Here is an 18,090-nt window from a genome sequence, read left to right on the forward strand (position 1 = left end):
CTCCATTTTATTTCATTAGTTCAATAAGATACAGAACAGTAGGATATAAAACTACATTTCATTTCATTAGTTCAATAAGGTACAGAACAGAAGGATATAAAACTCTATTTCATTTCATTAGCTCAATAAGGTACAGAACAGTAGGATATAAAACTCTATTTCATTTCATTAGTCAATAAGATACATAACAGTAGGGTATAAAACTCTATTTCATTTCATTAGTCCAATAAGGTACAGAACAGTAGGATATAAAACTCTATTTCATTTCATTAGTTTAATAAGATACAGAACAGTAGAATATAAAACTACATTTCATATCATTAGTCCAATAAGATACAGAACAGAAGGATATAAAACTCTATTTCATTTTATTTACCAACAGTTACCTTCTTTAGATACCCTTAGCTTGTATTTATAGATATTTAAAATACATATTTAACTCAATGAACTTATAAAGAATATGATATTGTCAAGTTTTATTCAGTACATGAAGTTTTGAAATAATAATTTATAAAGCAAGTGTGAAATTTTTTGACCTGCGTAAGATGACTGTCGTGACCTAACATTTTGAATAGACAGTTGGTATATTTCATATCTTATTTGTAATCTCTTAATTTTGACATTTCTCATTTAAAGGGACAAGTTTGCTATTTTTGGGGGTTGATTTTAGTTTTGAATATATGTCAATAGTCTTCAGAAGCATAATTCCTTTAAAAATACTTCAAACAAGGATTTTACTCACTATTTCTATATATGTCTTTTCTATATATGTATCTTAAAATGACGTGTCATCATTTAAACATTCAAAATGGGATAATTTATTCGTGTTTCTGAGACAAATGTCTGCTTGGTAAATATCCAATCGTCTCCATAATTATGTCCTAGGAAGACAGGGGTCAATATAAGCAGTAACACTTATCAGTTTGCAATTCAAAATGACCACTTTTACAATCCGATATTTCCCATGATTAGCCAAAATTACAATTTATCCAAACGATGTGCCAATCAAATCAATTTATGTATTTTTCGTGCAAATTTTTTATTTTGCCAAATCTAGAAATATACAGCAACTGTATAACCATAAGGAACTAATGTCATTGATAAGATCAATCTGAAGTCTGCCACTGGAACTTTTTAAGACAATGGTGTATTTAAGGGTGCATGGTCCCATCCCCATAATTTTACTCTATTTTCATGCCCATGCCCCATCCCCCTGGCCCACACCCTGCCCCCCCCCCCCCCTGATAAATTTTCAGTACTCCACTGTTTTAAGAAATGTGAATCAAAATCTAATATGATTACCCAAAACTAAAATCCAATTTTCTGACACAATAATTAGTGGTGTCGTCTTTTAGACCCATCCTACACATTTCTTTATCTTACTTGTCATTTGATATTTTTGACATTTTTTATTAAAAATTAGTATTGTTACAAAATATATAAAATTAAATAAAAAATAGAAAATGCCAGGTTTCAAAAAACTTATACTTAATTCTGACTTTTCTCAAATATTACAACAGATTGAGAACTAGTTACAAAATTATTTCAAAATATTCTGAATTCTAGAGGTTTGGATTTATTGTCTTGATAAAAGCTTAGTAAAAATATTATGATTCTGGTTGCAAATTCAGGAAATTTGATATAAGAGAAAGGAAAAGAAGGGAAAGGAGAGAGAGTTATGGGAGGGGTGGGGAGAAAGATTGAGAAAGAAAATTATCATTTAAGTTTACATGGACACTTTTCAAGAAAAAAGAAAATTTGACATCCTGTCTTCACCATAGAATAAAGAAAGAAACAATTCAAGAAAATAGAAAAGAATTTTATGTTCCATTTTATTTACTGTGGATTTTCTTAAAGGGACAATATTACCAAAGGTTGATTTTAGTCTTGAATATTTAAATAGTCTTCAGAATTGTACAAAAATCACATAATTCATTCAAAAATAATTCAAACTAGGAAATTCACTTTCTATTTCTATATATGGCAGTGTCTCAAAAAAAGACAATTGGTCATTTTAACTTTCAAACGTAGATAATTCTAGACACCTTGATTTGAAGGCTGAAATTTTGACAGTAAGCTGTGAACACTATTACTAATAAGTTTGGTTGCATTCTTATTATTTGAATTCATTGGCTTAATAAAAACTAATGTAAGATAATATCATTTTAGCTGAAATTACCAGAAATTCAAAAATAATTAGAGGGAGAGGAAAAGAGCAAGAGGGGGGAAGGGGTTTCAAATAGATTGAGGACGAAAAGTCTTATCGAGTTTTAAGACAATTTCCATCAAGACAAGAAAATTTAAAAATAATGCTTAAAATAAGTATATCAGGGTGTGTTATCATGTATTGTGGGGGTTTGGTCCATTACATACCAGGAAGAAAAATTAGAAGTTACACATGAGTTCTTTCGATATCAATCAGGAAAGAAAATCATTTCTGGTGGATTTCCACAGGAAGTGAGATTTTTTAGAATCTCAGTGTTTAAATAGATATAAGGAAGTTAAAATTTAAAGATTTAGGTAAACACTAGAGTGGGGTATATCAGATATCAGATAGCTATTATCTATTATATCATATAGAGATTAGGTCAGATATAAACTTTGTTCTACAATGTCATAATATTACTGATTATAATTTAATATGGTCTACACTATTTATACAGGTTACCTATTCTTCAAACCATCTTAGCGCTAGGATATCCTCAAAACGTTCACACCCTAGCACTTAAGAGTTCGGTGCTTAAGAAAATAAATGATTTTACAGCAGATTTCTGTGGCAGAATTGTTAATAGATATTGGGTTGTGCTTAGTGCTATTTTTCCCCTTTTATTCAATGATTGTTTTCAAAATGAAAATAAAGAGTTGCTCTATGAATTTTGAAATTTGAACCAGTCAGTATTTAGCAAATTATACTGCAGTCCATTCTACTAAAATTTACCTGAAAAACCCCAAAACATTCCTCTCAATAATCTAATAAAAATTATTAAACTTTTTTCAAAATGAAAATGCCATCAATAAAATATATTTTCTGAGAATCATTTTTTCTAGTTGAACAATTTATTTCTTATTTTTGAGGATACAATTATCAGAAATTCAAGTGAAGTTTTTTCACAAAACTGACTAAATTTCCTATAAAAGTGATAAATTTGAAAAAATTTCAGGAGAATCTTAGTGTCAAGTTTAAAATATCTAAGGAATATTTTGAATTTATATTTTTTTACCTAGAAAATGAAGTTTCTCTACCAAATTTAATCTTCTTTTACTTTTATAGGTAACTTTAACATTGAAAACTATTCAAAATATTGAGAAATATTCACTCTTTCCAAATTTCACAAAATACAACGCCCTAATCAGAAAATAAAAACAAGGCAAAAATTATAAATATGTCTCAAAAAATGTTTTTTTAGGCATACTTATTTTCAATTTATACACTGCTTAATATTTTTTAGTGAAAATCCCTTCAATAAGATTATAAATTCACCTATTAAAATGGGTTAAGAGATGTTAAGTTATTTTGTGTCTTTATAAGACTACAACTACACAATTTATAAATTGAGTTTAATAAATTCATAATAGGTTTCACAATTCAAAGTGACCAGTTTTTCTACAGGCCTATCTCTAAACTAGTTATGATTTAAACAAAATTGCTGTGAATACCATTGAAATCTTCAAAATTTTAAAAATTACCTCATTCAATAAGGCTAAAATTAAGAAACAATTTTTACTATATTTAAGGGCTTATTTAATATATTTTGCATTAAAAACCATTGAAATTTGACAAATTTCTAATTCAACCTATTTGGAGAGGCTTAACTTAAGAAAATATTTTAACTGTATATAGAGGTATATCTAGGAATATCTCTGAAATGCAGCTATAACACTTGGCAATTTTTCAAAGGGTTACACAATCAACCTAATCAGAGAGGCTAACAATTAAGGAACAATTTTTATTATATAGGCCTATCTTGACAATTCAATAGTTACACAATGTAATTTCCTCAAGTTTTCAAATTTACTCAGTAAAATCATTAAAATCTTTAAAATTTGACACATAAACGACCTCAGAGAGGCTACAAATTATCACTGTGTATATATAAATGTAAAAAACTATTTGCATACACAAAACTTTATAATTCCCCCAAGTTTTCCATTTCCCATTTAACAGTTAAAAAGACGGGGGTTAAGAAAAGAGGGGTTAAGAAAAGAGGGGTTAATAATTAAAATAATTAAACTGACCTGCTAGTAATCCTGTAAACAGGAGGGTTAATATTATCAACATCATTGTAGTAGAGTATAGGCTATAGACATGACAGTAGATAAAACCACAAGTAAAGTAAGCTAGGGTTAATCCTATTGTTAGAGACTACAGACCACAGTAATATTCTCACTGGCTTATAATATTCCTCACAGCTCTAGTTATATACCAAGAAATTCTCATATACGCCCCGTTTTATACAATTCCTTAACTTTTGTTCGACGTTACACAATTGCGCATACATAAAATTGTCCCTTAATGTCGCACACTTTGTTCAATGCCGGAATTCCTTATTGTGTTCAGTATTCAATTTCGCACACTCTTGTCCTGCAATGCCGCAATTCCTGATAGTGTTCAACGTCCCTGATAGTGTTCAACGTCTCACACTTAAAAAATATTTTCAACGTCGCACAACTCATACAAATTGTTTAAATACGCACAATCTCATAATCATCAGCATCACATCACATACCTGTCTTTTGAAGTCAATTCCAAATTTTACTCAAATTGAGTGTAAAGTTCCAACTTTCTTCTAGTGTGTCAATAAAATGAAAGACGTATAATTCTAGGTTATATCTCGATAAGAATTTAACAATTTCCTCCGAAATCTATAAACTTGTAACTTTCCGGTCCAAATCTCCAGTAAATAAACGATAAAACATTAGTTATGAAAAGTTTGGAAAGTTCTGCGATAGAGAAAACGGAATTCCAGTGCCAAGAGTAGGTCTATCGTGCAGTATTGATCTACAGTCGGCAGTATCCTGGTGCCGATTGGAACTGTTTCTATACTCTCTATAGTTCCAGCCTATCCTACTCTACATCGCGGTCAGTTTGGTCCAGTCTTATAGTCCGATACCCACTGACTATAGTGTAGTCTGATAGTTATGTTGATAGATGTCGGTTAGCTACACTGTTTCTAGCTAACTATGCTATAGTTCCAGTCTACCCTACTCTATATAGGCTACTACCGTCAGTTTGGTCCACTCTCATAGTCCGATACCCACTGACTAAAGTCTAGTTATATAGTTAATAGATGTCGGTTAGCTAGAGTCATAACCTACTATAGCTCTAGCCTATTTTACACCTGACAGCGGTCTTTACGTTTGGTATAATGAATGTTTTGTGGTTTAAGTAACAACAACCAAGTCTTTTCTAAAAACGTTTTGAAAAAATTGGCTTGAAGAGTCAGAAAAAATAAGTTTATGGTTTTATTACAACCATTAATAAAGTATTTTATCAAAAAATCCTCATCCCAAAGTCGACTGTAGACGTTTACGTTTACGTTTTACTTTCTTACCTTAAAAACAATATCTATAAAAAAAGTCATAAAGCTAGGAGGGGATTTCGGACTACCCTACAACCAGTATGACTGGCCTATAACTGATATTCCACCACAACAGGGTTATAACTGGCCTATAACTGTTATTCCACCACGACAGGGTTATAACTATAAGGTTAATGAAAATTGGTACAACTCAGTTTATTCGCTAATCGTTTTCTGATTCTAATAATTTCTATGATTCATAGTTTATTTAACCATCTATAGTTCGTGTTAAATTCTACATACTGCGTTTCTCATATCGGACCGTTACTGGTAAATTCTACAGACTGCGTTTCTCATATCGGACCGTTACTGGTAAATTCTACATACTGCGTTTCTCATATCGGACCGTTACTGGTAAATTCTACATACTGCGTTTCTCATATCGGACCGTTACTGGTAAATTCTACATACTGCGTTTCTCATATCGGACCGTTACTGTTAAATTCTACAGACTGCGTTTCTCATATCGGACCGTTACTGTTAAATTCTACAGACTGGTTACTGGTAAATATTGGCACTCCCAAATTCAACTTGCTGCGGTTCCTCATATCGGGTCATTCCTGATAGAAATGGTAAATATGGCACTCTCAAAGTCAAATGTCTGTGTTCCTCATATTGAACCATTCCTGTTTAACTGATTAATGTGACAGATTCGTCATTTTCAGGGGTTGATTGGGTCTTGAAAATATGTAAATAGTTTTCAGAAGTAGGCCTACTAGTAATGAACAAAAATCGCATAATTTTTTCAAAAATATCTCAAACAAGGAATTTCTTTTCCTATTTATATATATGTCTTTTCTATATTAAATGGCCGAGTTTCAAGAAAAGACGAGTCGTCATTTTAACTTTCAAACACGGATAATTCTGGACGCACGTGGATTTGAAAGCTCAAATTTTGACAGTAAGCTATGAAAATTATAACTGATTGGCTTAGCTAAAAAAAAATGAGAATATTGCAGAGCTTACCTCTTTCGAAGTGATGACATCTTTTTTTGGTAGAAAGTTTAAGCTGATAACTTTTATCTTTTCTTAAAACATTTCATTTTGCTTATTTTCAGAGCGTTTTGAACCTGTGTGAAGTACTCTTCAGAGAAGTCACAACCATACCAGTTTGTTTGGTCACCAAGGTGAAAATGAGGGCCACACTGGATACAATGATGACAAATCACCAAGAACATACTGGACTGTCCACCCTGAATACAGTTTAACTATAATAATTGTCTATAGAGCTGAACTACCCCGAGGACAGCTCAGTCATTGTTTAAAGCTTGACCGCACAGAGAACAGCTCAGCTTTATAAGATACAGACCGGGCTCCAATTGCTCCCCAACGAAAAAATCGATTCCTCTCCCCTCCCCCACCTCTAAATAAATTTGGACGACTGACCAATTCCATGACTGCAACCAAACACCATTCACATTGCCCCTCCAGATATATTACTTGCCCTTCCAGATATATTACTTGCCCCTCCGAACAATCAAGTCTGGCTATGGGTCTGTTCAGAACATAAATGATATAAAACTCATTCTGCTTAATTTATATGCATCACAGAGTGACGAATTTAAATGAATTCAATTTTATTAAATTACTGACGACAAAAATAACAACTTGGGTCCAATGATTCTGTCTACTAGCTGCAATCTTTGACCATCTTCGTGACGTTGGTGCCGCCAAGTTCCGTCTCCAAGGTTACTTCATGACCTTTTGGTGCCAAATCAACTGGTTGATTCTGAAATGCAGTAAATTCCACCAGATTCTGTGGAACTGCTCATTTTTACTTGAAGTTTTATTATATTATACAACATCACGTACCCAAGATTAAAGAATTAACAACTGGCTTTTTTACCAGATTGTCTGTTACTCAGTCGGTAGCGAGTTGGATTATCGTCTGCTAGGTGATTAGGGACCATGGGTTCGAATCCCCCTCAACCTTACAAAAATTCTAATGCAAGTGTCAGTGCAACCGGAAGTCGGGTCAGTGTGGGCTCTCATCCCCTTATACCAGCCTGCATGCCTGTGCCTGTGTTTCCATAACATTACTTAACCGCAATGTTACAACCTAAACCCCCAAATACCAGGTTTCTTTCAGTACCTTACTTAAAGAGGACGCATGCACCAATTTATTTTGTATATATTGAAATTTCGATATTGTAGTTTATAAGAAGAGTTATAATTGAATGTTACTATGGAAATATTTTGAAAATCGGAATGATTTTGAAAAAGTTATCAGCAAATGATTTTATATAACAATGTATTACTATCTCTATCGACACTATCAGTAAAACTATATTATTGGTCATTGTGAGACAGGGCTTCGTTAGGAATACCTTTATCAATGAAAATGACACCCACCCCTCCCCCATTTTATGACAGAATATTCCTCGATACAATCAGACGTCTTGTGGGGTGATGGTGTTTTGGGAATTATAAATTACGTAATATGGAATATTGAGTCCTATTTTGTGTGAAATACGTCTGACAATTACGGTGTAAAAAGGTACCACAAGTTTCACCCATTGACCAGTCACGACATGAGCATTTAAAGCTAACATCAAGAGAAAAAAACTTACAGATAATGGAGACATATTTTGAGGCACTCACTGAACGTGTCCCACCAGTTCCAAAACTTGGCATTTTCGATAGTTAAAGCTAACGTGAAGAGTAAAACAACTTACAGATAATGGAGACATATTTGAGACACTCACTGAACGTGATCCAACAGTTCCATTTTCGATATTTAAAGCTAACGTGAAGAGTAAAAAAAACTTACAAATGATTGAGATATATTTCGAGGCTCTCGAGAGTACCAATAGTTCAAAACTTTCTGCCTATTCTGTTTTTTTGAATTAAACAATTTTTTGATCAATTTTGATCTCTTTGTCTAAATGTGTCAGTTCGTTTCCTGAACCTCTTTTCAGCATGTAAACCAGTTTCGAGGTAACCTTTTCAAATTGATTTCAAGATGGTCCCGTTTCCGATTCAGTCCAAATGTTAATTTGTTTTTATTGAATCGTGAGGGTTCTTAGCGCATTTCCTGACATTCCAGAAAAACTACTTCATTTATTGGGTTTTTATGGCCGAGATGCCTGGTGACAGATCAATTAGAGGGGTTTAAAGGAACAATAACACCTAATTAAACGGGAGACATATTGAAACAGTAAATCTCCGATTGCTGGCAAATCACCGTCTTAATCTATCCAGTAACGTGAAATAATGGACGCGAAGTTAAAATTAAAAAGTTGTAAAGTAGTTTAAGGGATATAGTGCTAAATATTGGCTTCAAGAGTTCGTATAAGGTGTTATAAAATATATTCTCTTATAGAAACACTGGCCTAGGTTACAAGTATTAGGTGTTATAAAATATATTCCTTTATAGAAACACTGGCCTAGATCACAAGTATTAGGTGTTATAAAATATATTCTCTTATAGAAACACTGGCCTAGGTCACAAGTATTAGGTGTTATAAAATATATTCCTTTATAGAAACACTGGCCTAGGTCACAAGTATTAGGTGTTATAAAATATATTCCTTTATAGAAACACTGGCCTAGATCACAAGTATTAGGTGTTATAAAATATATTCCTTTATAGAAACACTGGCCTAGATAACAAGTATTAGGTGTTATAAAATATATTCCTTTATAGAAACACCGGCCTAGGTCACAAGTATTAGGTGTTATAAAATATATTCCTTTATAGAAACACTGGCCTAGATCACAAGTATTAGATGTTATAGAAGATATTCCTTTATAGAAAGACTGGCCTAGGTCACAAGTATTAGATGTTATGGAAGATAATCTCCTATAGAAACACTGGCCTAGGTCACAAGTATTAGGTATTATAGAAGATACTCTCTTATAGAAACACTGGCCTAGGTCACAAGTATTAGATGTTATAGAAGATAATCTCCTATAGAAAGACTGGTCTAGGTCACAAGTATTAGATGTTATAGAAGATAATCTCCTATAGAAAGACTGGTCTAGGTCACAAGTATTAGATGTTATAGAAGATACTTTCCTATATAAAAACTCTGGCCTAGGTCACAAGTATTAGATATTATAGAAGATAAGATTTAAAGTATATATTTGTCTAAATATTTTCCATTAGGGCTGAAGCTATTCACAGCCTGGAAGTGACTCCTACAATAAATAGGTGTTTGATTGCATCAAACGTAGGATTCTAATTTTGAAAAGAGTTATAGATAGCTAGAATTTAACTCTTTCAGCTGATAAAACCAATAATTTGATGACTACCTCCCTTTAAGAAATTAGATAGGGACAAGAGAACTCTGTTCATTTTTAACTTGTATTTATACTATCAATTTGGTCTGCGTCTCTTGTGATTTTATCGGGGCGTAAATAACTTAAATAACTCTGCGTATGTAAAATAGATGTTTGAGAAACGATCAGACGAATAAAAGTTAACCTCCAATCATCCAATTCACATAAATTTCCCAGTCCTATAAAATACGCAAGAAGCCAGAAATTAAAAGGTAAAGTATTATTATGGCAAAGTGAAAGTATTGGTCACTAGGGCAACAGCCTTGACGCAATCTCTCATACAGAGTTGTCGTTCCTTGCAGTTCCTTTCCATGTAATGTGACTTCTGTATGAGAGAATGGCCTCGACGATTAAATTATCACTTCTTCTGGTAGCTAGCCAGGATGGTATGGAGATCTGGAATTTCAATTTAGAATCAGATATATAGACGACTGTAACCCTATCAGTTAATTTCTTGTCAAACATTTTCTTAGGAGGAGTCAACGAGAGATAAGACAAGGTTTTCCAAATCTCGACCATCGGTGACTGAATGACAAGCTCTTAATTAATGAATCAAAGGATGTTTTATCAGATCTATTTTAAATAAATGAATATTTTTATCGCCATTTTATCAAAAGACTACCAGATAATGGAAGAATTGAGAAGTTTTTATCCGACCTAATAGACTTTCAGACCACAGTCAGTAGAGGAACAAAACACCCCCACTGATTTTCTCCGGTACTTTTTGTCCTTACTTCCGGTAGGTAGGTCATCTCTAATGTCATGGTTTCTCAGAAATGTCGAGTCGTTTAATGTTGATAATATCTATCGGAGATCAGGTTAGAGTCGATATGTCTCCAGCAGTAAGGAGGCCCGTGGCTTCAAATTGAAATCCCCCCCCCCCCACCCCTCAAACTTTGACAACCGCCCAATTTCATTACTACAACTAAACACCATACACCATTGGATATATTACTTGCCTCTCCGAACAATTAAGTTGGGCTACAGAGGGGCAAATGCTACACTGATTCGCCAATAGGATAGCTTGTGTGGATTTCGGGTTTAATTTCGTTTTTAATAATCCCCCTACCACTTGCATCTCGTCCAAACTTCAAGGAGATTATTTGTTCCTGATTATCCGCAGATTTGACTACGCGTAGCTATGCTTTCAAGAGAAATGTTTCTTAGTGTCATTGTTTGTTAAAGATGGTTTACTTATTTTTAGTGTCAAATTAAGCAAACTATTTTATCAGTTGGTGTTCTAGTGAATTATCCTGTATTCTTAATCATATCATTATGTTCTAATTGAAAATAATTAAGAGTATTCGCCAATCATAAATGTCCATGTATGCACAGTCTGGATAAACTAAAAAAAAAGGACTTTTTGACCTTTCTTGATCGGTCATTCCTTGGAATTCTGCTGGTAAATCTTGTCTAATTTAGCTAAGTATTAATCATGGGCATGTGAGACAAACTGGTATTTTTCCAAGTCATTAGAACTCCGCTACTTTCTATTCATATAAGTATGAGCATTTTCATATTCATGAATAAAAATAAGGGAACCCATCTTTAAGAATCCTTTCAACCACTTGGTTCTTGGTCAGACTTCATACAGATTATTTTTTTCTGATTACCCGTTAATTACAGCTATGCTATCATAATAAAAGTTATTAATATTCTTAGATATTAGATCTTATTAGATTAGTTGTCTCTTGGGGTAAATCGAAAATTGGTATTTCTGCTTAATCTGTTACATTGCTGTTCTCTTATGATTACCCCCTTCACACTGTGCCAACTAGGGGTGGGGCTAGAGGGATGGTGAATGTTTTGTTACCGACTCGTAGGTGTAAACATTTATGTATCAATGTCCAAAAGTAGGTACATGAACGCAGTGAGAGAACCTGTATCGATTTCATGCCGGGGAAAAAAGTTTATAACAAAACAATAAATATATAACTTTATTTGTCACTAGGGGACACAATGTGAATATGAAAATTATATAATTGAATAATGAATAATGGAAGGGTAAAACCATTGATAAATTATGAACGTATGATATAAGTAGAAAAGAACATCTCATTAATAAACTAAAATTTAAACCCCTACTTTGGGGTAGAATAGTAGAATGAAATTATATTATAAAAGACCATTAAGTTATTGTTCATTTCATTAGTCCAATAAGATACAGAACAGTAGGATATAAAACTCTATTTCATTTCATTAGTCCAATAAGATACAGAACAGTAGGATATAAAACTCTATTTCATTTCATTAGTTCAATAAGATACAGAACAGTAGGATATAAAACTCCATTTCATTTCATTAGTCCAATAAGATACAGAACAGTAGGATATAAAACTCTATTTCACTTCATTAGTTCAATAAGATACAGAACAGTAGGATATAAAACTCCATTTCATTTCATTAGTCCAATAAGATACAGAACAGTAGGATATAAACTCTATTTCATTTCATTAGTCTAATAAGATACTGAACAGTAGGATATAAAACTCTATTTCATTTCATTAGTCTAATAAGGTACAGAACAGTAGGATATAAAACTACATTTCATTTCATTAGTCCAATAAGATACAGAACAGTAGGATATAAAACTCTATTTCATTTCATTAGTCCAATAAGGTACAGAACAGTAGGATATAAAACTACATTTCATTTCATTAGTCCAATAAGATACAGAACAGTAGGATATAAAACTCCATTTCATTTCATTAGTCCAATAAGGTACAGAACAGTAGGATATAAAACTACATTTCATTTCATTAGTCCAGTAAGGTACAGAACAGTAGGATATAAAACTTCATTTCATTTCATTAGTCCAATAAGATACAGAACAGTAGGATATAAAACTACATTTCATTTCATTAGTCCAAAAAGGTACAGAACAGTAGGATATAAAACTACATTTCATTCATTAGTCCAATAAGATACAGAACAGTGGGATATATAACTCCATTTCATTTCATTAGTCCAATAAGATACAGAACAGTGGGATATATAACTCCATTTCATTTCATTAGTTAAATAAGATACAGAACAGTGGGATATATAACTCCATTTCATTTCATTAGTTCAATAAGGTACAGAACAGTAAGATATAAAACTACATTTCATTTCATTAGACCAATAAGATACAGAACAGTATGATCATTTCATTAGTTCAATAAGGTACAGAACAGTTGGATATAGAACATTAGTCCAGTCTGTTGCAGAGTAGAACGTAGGATGTAAACCTCCATTACAGTAAAACCCTTTCAAATTCCACTTAGTTTGCATAAAACAATTTACCAATGCTTTCAGAAACTACAATCAACATTACGGAATTCTGAATGGATTCAATCGCCATTTTAACTTTTGACTTGAAATAAACCTCGGTATCCATGGAATCGAGTTTTCTGAAAGAACACGTCATTAACCATCAAAGAGCAGACGTTCAGCTACTTCCGGCGGAAGCTCTAGCCGTACGCTTGTGATTAAAAGTATTTGAAAGAGATTAAATGATTTTGTGGGTCGAGTTGATGAAACGGTCAATTAATGTCTGAATCGCTCTCTAATTCTTCCTCGACCCAGCTAATCAACTGAAAACATTGAATCTATCTGGCTTGTTGATAGACTTTCTCTGATTCCAAGTGAAATAGGTCGAGTGGAAGCTGGGTCAAGGAACTTCCTTCTGGTTCGAAATATAAAAAAAAAAATGGAAGTTTTTTTTCTTTGCAATTGATATCCACTAATCAAGATGGACAACGCCATGCAGTATGTAATAAGTGCATCAGCCTACTCCTTTATCGTTTTGGGGATCTTTAACATGCACAGTCCTTCTGGTTTGAATGGATAATGTTCTGGCCGCGTATTCTCGAAACGATCTTAGCGCTAGGATATCCTAGGGTCTTTTCTTTTAACATTGTGTCTATAAGATATCAAATCGTTAAGATCGTTTCGAGAATACGTGACCTGGAAAGATAGCAGAGGCAACCAAATATTCCCAGATACAAGAAAGGGGACACCGTGCTCTCAAGCATATTCTGTTGTCTTTCCCAAAAGGTCACTGACGATCGTAGGGGGTAAAAATATTCTCAACAGATTCTCTTGTCTCTACCAGACAATCACTGATCCAAGATAAAGGTGGGAATACATGACGTCTATCTTCCTAGTACCCCTGTGCCTAAGAGTGTGTATAAACGTCGTCAAACCTATACTTATAGATACAAGATGGACACCATGTTTTCCGAAGATTCTCGTCTCTACCAGACAATCACTGATCCAAGATAGGGGTAGGTAAGGGGTATATATACCCTCAAACTCCCTACGTGTCCTGTGTACAGAAATGTGTATATCTGTAAAGACAACCAATACTTCTAGATACAAGATGGACATCATGTTCTCAACAGATTCTCTTGTCTCTACCAGACGATCACTGATCCAAGATATATGCCCCCTAACTCTCGACGTTCCCTGTACGTAAGTGTACATATAGATAACCAATACTCAGATACAAGATGGGTGACACCAACAGATTCTGTTCTCTCCTCCAGACGCTAGCTGATCAATTGGTATCTATTTAGACGATATTAAATGATATTACTGGTCAAGCTGTTTAAAACATCGTTTATAACAGTTTTAATTTACTTCCGAACTATCCTGCAAGTCTGTCTAGACCATCAACTGAAACTTGACCTAATCACAGATGGTATAGACTCTCTTGTATTATCTGGGCAAGTCTGCCTAGAGTTAATTTGAAACTAGATCCACACCTACAATCTGATCGCCAATTTATAGTATGTCGGTTCGCTAAAGTTTTAATTCGATTTTGAATTATCCAGTATTTCTGGCTAGAGTTGGTCATAGCTGTACCACCAGAAACTTGCGGATTCATCTGATTCAATTGTCAATTGTACCCCCACGTTATTTTTAAAAATTTTTTATACGTTTTTGAACCATAATATGCACTAAATCAATTTCATTTTTGGAAAGTTTTCTTGGGAGAACCCTCTCAGACGCTCCATGAAAGGCTTGCGACTATGACTCGTCCACAGAGTTACCGCATTCTGAATTCAGCCTCAATAGTTTGTCCCCAGTTTGTACCTCCGGTCTCGGGATGCTGGTGTCGCCACCTGGATTTCGTTTTAAGACACATATTTCCACAAATTTCCGTGAGAGAGGCTCTAACCCATTAAAATCCACCGCCCCTACTGATCTAGTTGAGCTACTGCAGTTTCGCCGGCAACAAATTTCATCGACGGGGGCAAAAGTATTTCGTTTTCTAATATATTAATCTAGACGAAATTGTAATGTAATTTTAATTAGAACAATGTTCTGCCTCGTCTGGTACATATAACAGACGATGTTTGAAATAGCTTGACATTGTGATGATGACTGGCCCGAGGACTTCACCAGTTCGACTGTCCTGTCAACAACAGCTTCCTCAATCTCAAGCGTGATCTATTGGGCTACCAAATCATATGATCAAAACTAGTGGCGGCTGCAGAATTTTGGATTAAGGAGGTCACCGCCAAATTTTATTAAAATGTTTTGCTAGGCGAGGTCATGGAGAAAAAGTTGCTATTCTTTCAATATCATAAAATATTTACACTGAAAAACTACGTTGATCCTTTGTGAGGGGCCACTCCTCCCCTCTCTCCCTCCCTCCCTCCCTCCATTGATCAATAGTACCATACTTTATTCCATTTTTCTTTCTATTACCCTTTACATGATCCATTGATCGATTGCATTGACCTACACCCCCTTAGATGTTCCCTGCAACCTTCAATCCACCCGACCCTCTCCCAGGCCTTTTCCTTTCGAAAATTTCAATATTAACCCCCAGGGAGTAATTGACCCCAGGTTTCCACCTCAATAATCAGCTGATCGGGTTTAATAATCCCGACAGAAAGACAATACCAAAATACTCCTGCAGTAAAATAATTTCCATACCTATAAATGTAATAAGTTGGTGCCTAGGGCAAAGAACGAAATTCCATTGGAAATTCAATGGTGTAAGGGAAATAACTCTTTTTATGAATAATCAATCGGACCACAAATACATTATCGCAACACAAATATCGTCCTATAGCCAACAGAGCAGAGCACTGTTCCAACGATGGATCTTCGCTCAACTTTAACAGCGGTTGCAAGGCATAATACGCCCACTTACTCATTAAATAAGCACCATATCAAGGGCTGTAACTTGATAAGATTTGTCCAATCGTGCTCAGATTTGAACTCCCCTACATTAACATGGAAATAAAGATAAACATAATCTTATGACCCCTTCTCAAATAGCTCTAATTTGAAATTGTGCGAGATCTTGTATTCACAAGCGTCAATCAAATGAAATTGCAGTCTTCTGAGATACAAGAAAGGGGACTATCTCAGACAAGGTATTGAAGTTCATACTAAATTGATATTCTCAATATGGATAGACCCCTGGACCACCTGAATTTTGCTGGGGCTTGCAAGCATGAGCCCAACTCCTGGAAACACAGTGGCCTCAGACTGACTGTGATATCAAAACAAATTCTACTGGTTTTTTAATTTTTTTTAATTTTACAAGATATTTAAGCTGCCTCTTCTTCGTGTTCATGTTCCTTGGCGGCCTTTCTGATGGCGTTGAGAATGGCTTGCATCTCTTCTCTCTTCTTCTTACCTCGTGTATGGGCACCAAGCTGAAAATAGCAAGTTAATGGTTAGATCATAAAAATCTGTACAAGCAAGACATTTCTGTCAATCAAATATCTCGTACAAAGTGTAAATAAATCGGTTGAAAAAGTTGTATAGCAGTGGACTCCATACATAAGTACCATCAGGTGTTTTAAAAAGAGTAAGCATGGTCAATATTGGTCATGATCTGTAATTAAATAGAAGTTTTACCTCCTACTTTTCTGCACCGGTTTGAGCTAATGAGTGCCGGCAATGCCAAGTCTAATTAATATTGGACAAATCTTTAGCTTTTATCTTTAATATAGTCAGTTCAGTTGGGATCTTAAGACTAGCCTAAATGAAACTGACATGTAGTCAAATGTGAATATTGATCCAAGGTCTCAGACAAAATGAACAGTTTTAGGATCCTTCAGAATGCCTGAATTTATCTCCAATCCACCCCCTTGAATTGTCAACTTACTCGTTTTTTACAGAATTTCAAGGCTCTCTTTTCTCTGCTTACTCTCAACAATTCTTGACATCTTTTTTCATATGGCGATAAACCTACTATTTCTCGGACTAAATCTCTCACAAATTTATTTTTCTTCGTGTTTCGCTGAAAGGAAAATCAGGATTGAATTAATTCGGTGAAATTACTGATCGATTCCTGCTTTAATATACCGGACACCACATAAAGGTTTAAAGATGTTCATTGTCGTCTGCTAGACGATACAATGTAATGGATTCGAAACATCAAGGTAAAATAATTCTGCCATGGCCAGTGCATCTGGAAGTTTGTCTTCAACCTTTATCACCAATACAATGCTCAAATCATTAAAGCCCTAAGCCACAAAAAGTCCAAGAATTCCTTTTCATTTTTTCAGCACAACTCAAGGAATCTGGATTGCCCAATCAGACTAGTAGTTTGCCAGTAATATGATATCGTTGCTTCAGAAAGTAAAATTCTATTAAAATATTTTTACACTTGCAATTCTACTAATTGTCACACTCACTATCCAATTTTCAGAACATATCAACTTACTCCTTTCATACGATTGGCTTTATTCTTTTTTGGGTTTTCTATTTTTGTAACTTTGTGGCCCTTTTTAATGCCAACGGCCATATCATATTTGATTGCCATTGTGATCTGAAATATAAATGATAAAGAACTGTAAATTTGCTTCTTTACTTTTAAGATATGTCTGCTACAAGACATTTAATGCTACAATGACATTTTGAGATTAAGATTAATTTGAAATATCACAAGTCGGTTCAGTAAAATGCAATTATGTGAGATTTGGAGCCGAAGATATCAAGTAGAACCTCTGGTAACAAGTTGATCAGTGACAGAATTCCACTTTAACTGTACGATCATTCACATGTTTCAGTGTCTACTCATTAGACCCTTAAAACTAGCCTTCATGCACTTTACGTGCTAAAACCCCTTCAATATAGGAGATGACAATGCTGCCATAACAAGATTTTGGGGAGATGGATTAATTAAGATTATTAATTAATTAGGATTACTTGGATTTTTGGAAGTGATGGACACTTCTATCCGATTTCTATGATGGCTAAACGGAAAAGGAAATACTAA

At 34.1% G+C, this 18,090-nt stretch overlaps 1 protein-coding gene across 1 annotated transcript; it reads right to left on the reverse strand.

Moving 5' to 3' along the window:
• Positions 1–16,374: 16,374 nt before the first annotated feature.
• LOTGIDRAFT_192827 (hypothetical protein) lies at positions 16,375–18,090 on the reverse strand. Its single transcript, XM_009061422.1, has 4 exons — positions 18,021–18,090; positions 17,536–17,640; positions 16,975–17,109; positions 16,375–16,519 (listed from the first exon to the last, which is right to left on the reverse strand). The coding sequence occupies exons 2-4, from the start codon at positions 17,632–17,634 to the stop codon at positions 16,412–16,414; spliced, it is 342 nt and encodes a 113-aa protein (XP_009059670.1). The 5' UTR covers positions 17,635–17,640; positions 18,021–18,090; the 3' UTR covers positions 16,375–16,411.

The sequence above is a fragment of the Lottia gigantea genome (genome assembly GCF_000327385.1).
Source record: "Lottia gigantea unplaced genomic scaffold LOTGIsca_48, whole genome shotgun sequence".
Classification (NCBI taxonomy): Eukaryota; Metazoa; Mollusca; class Gastropoda; family Lottiidae; genus Lottia; species Lottia gigantea.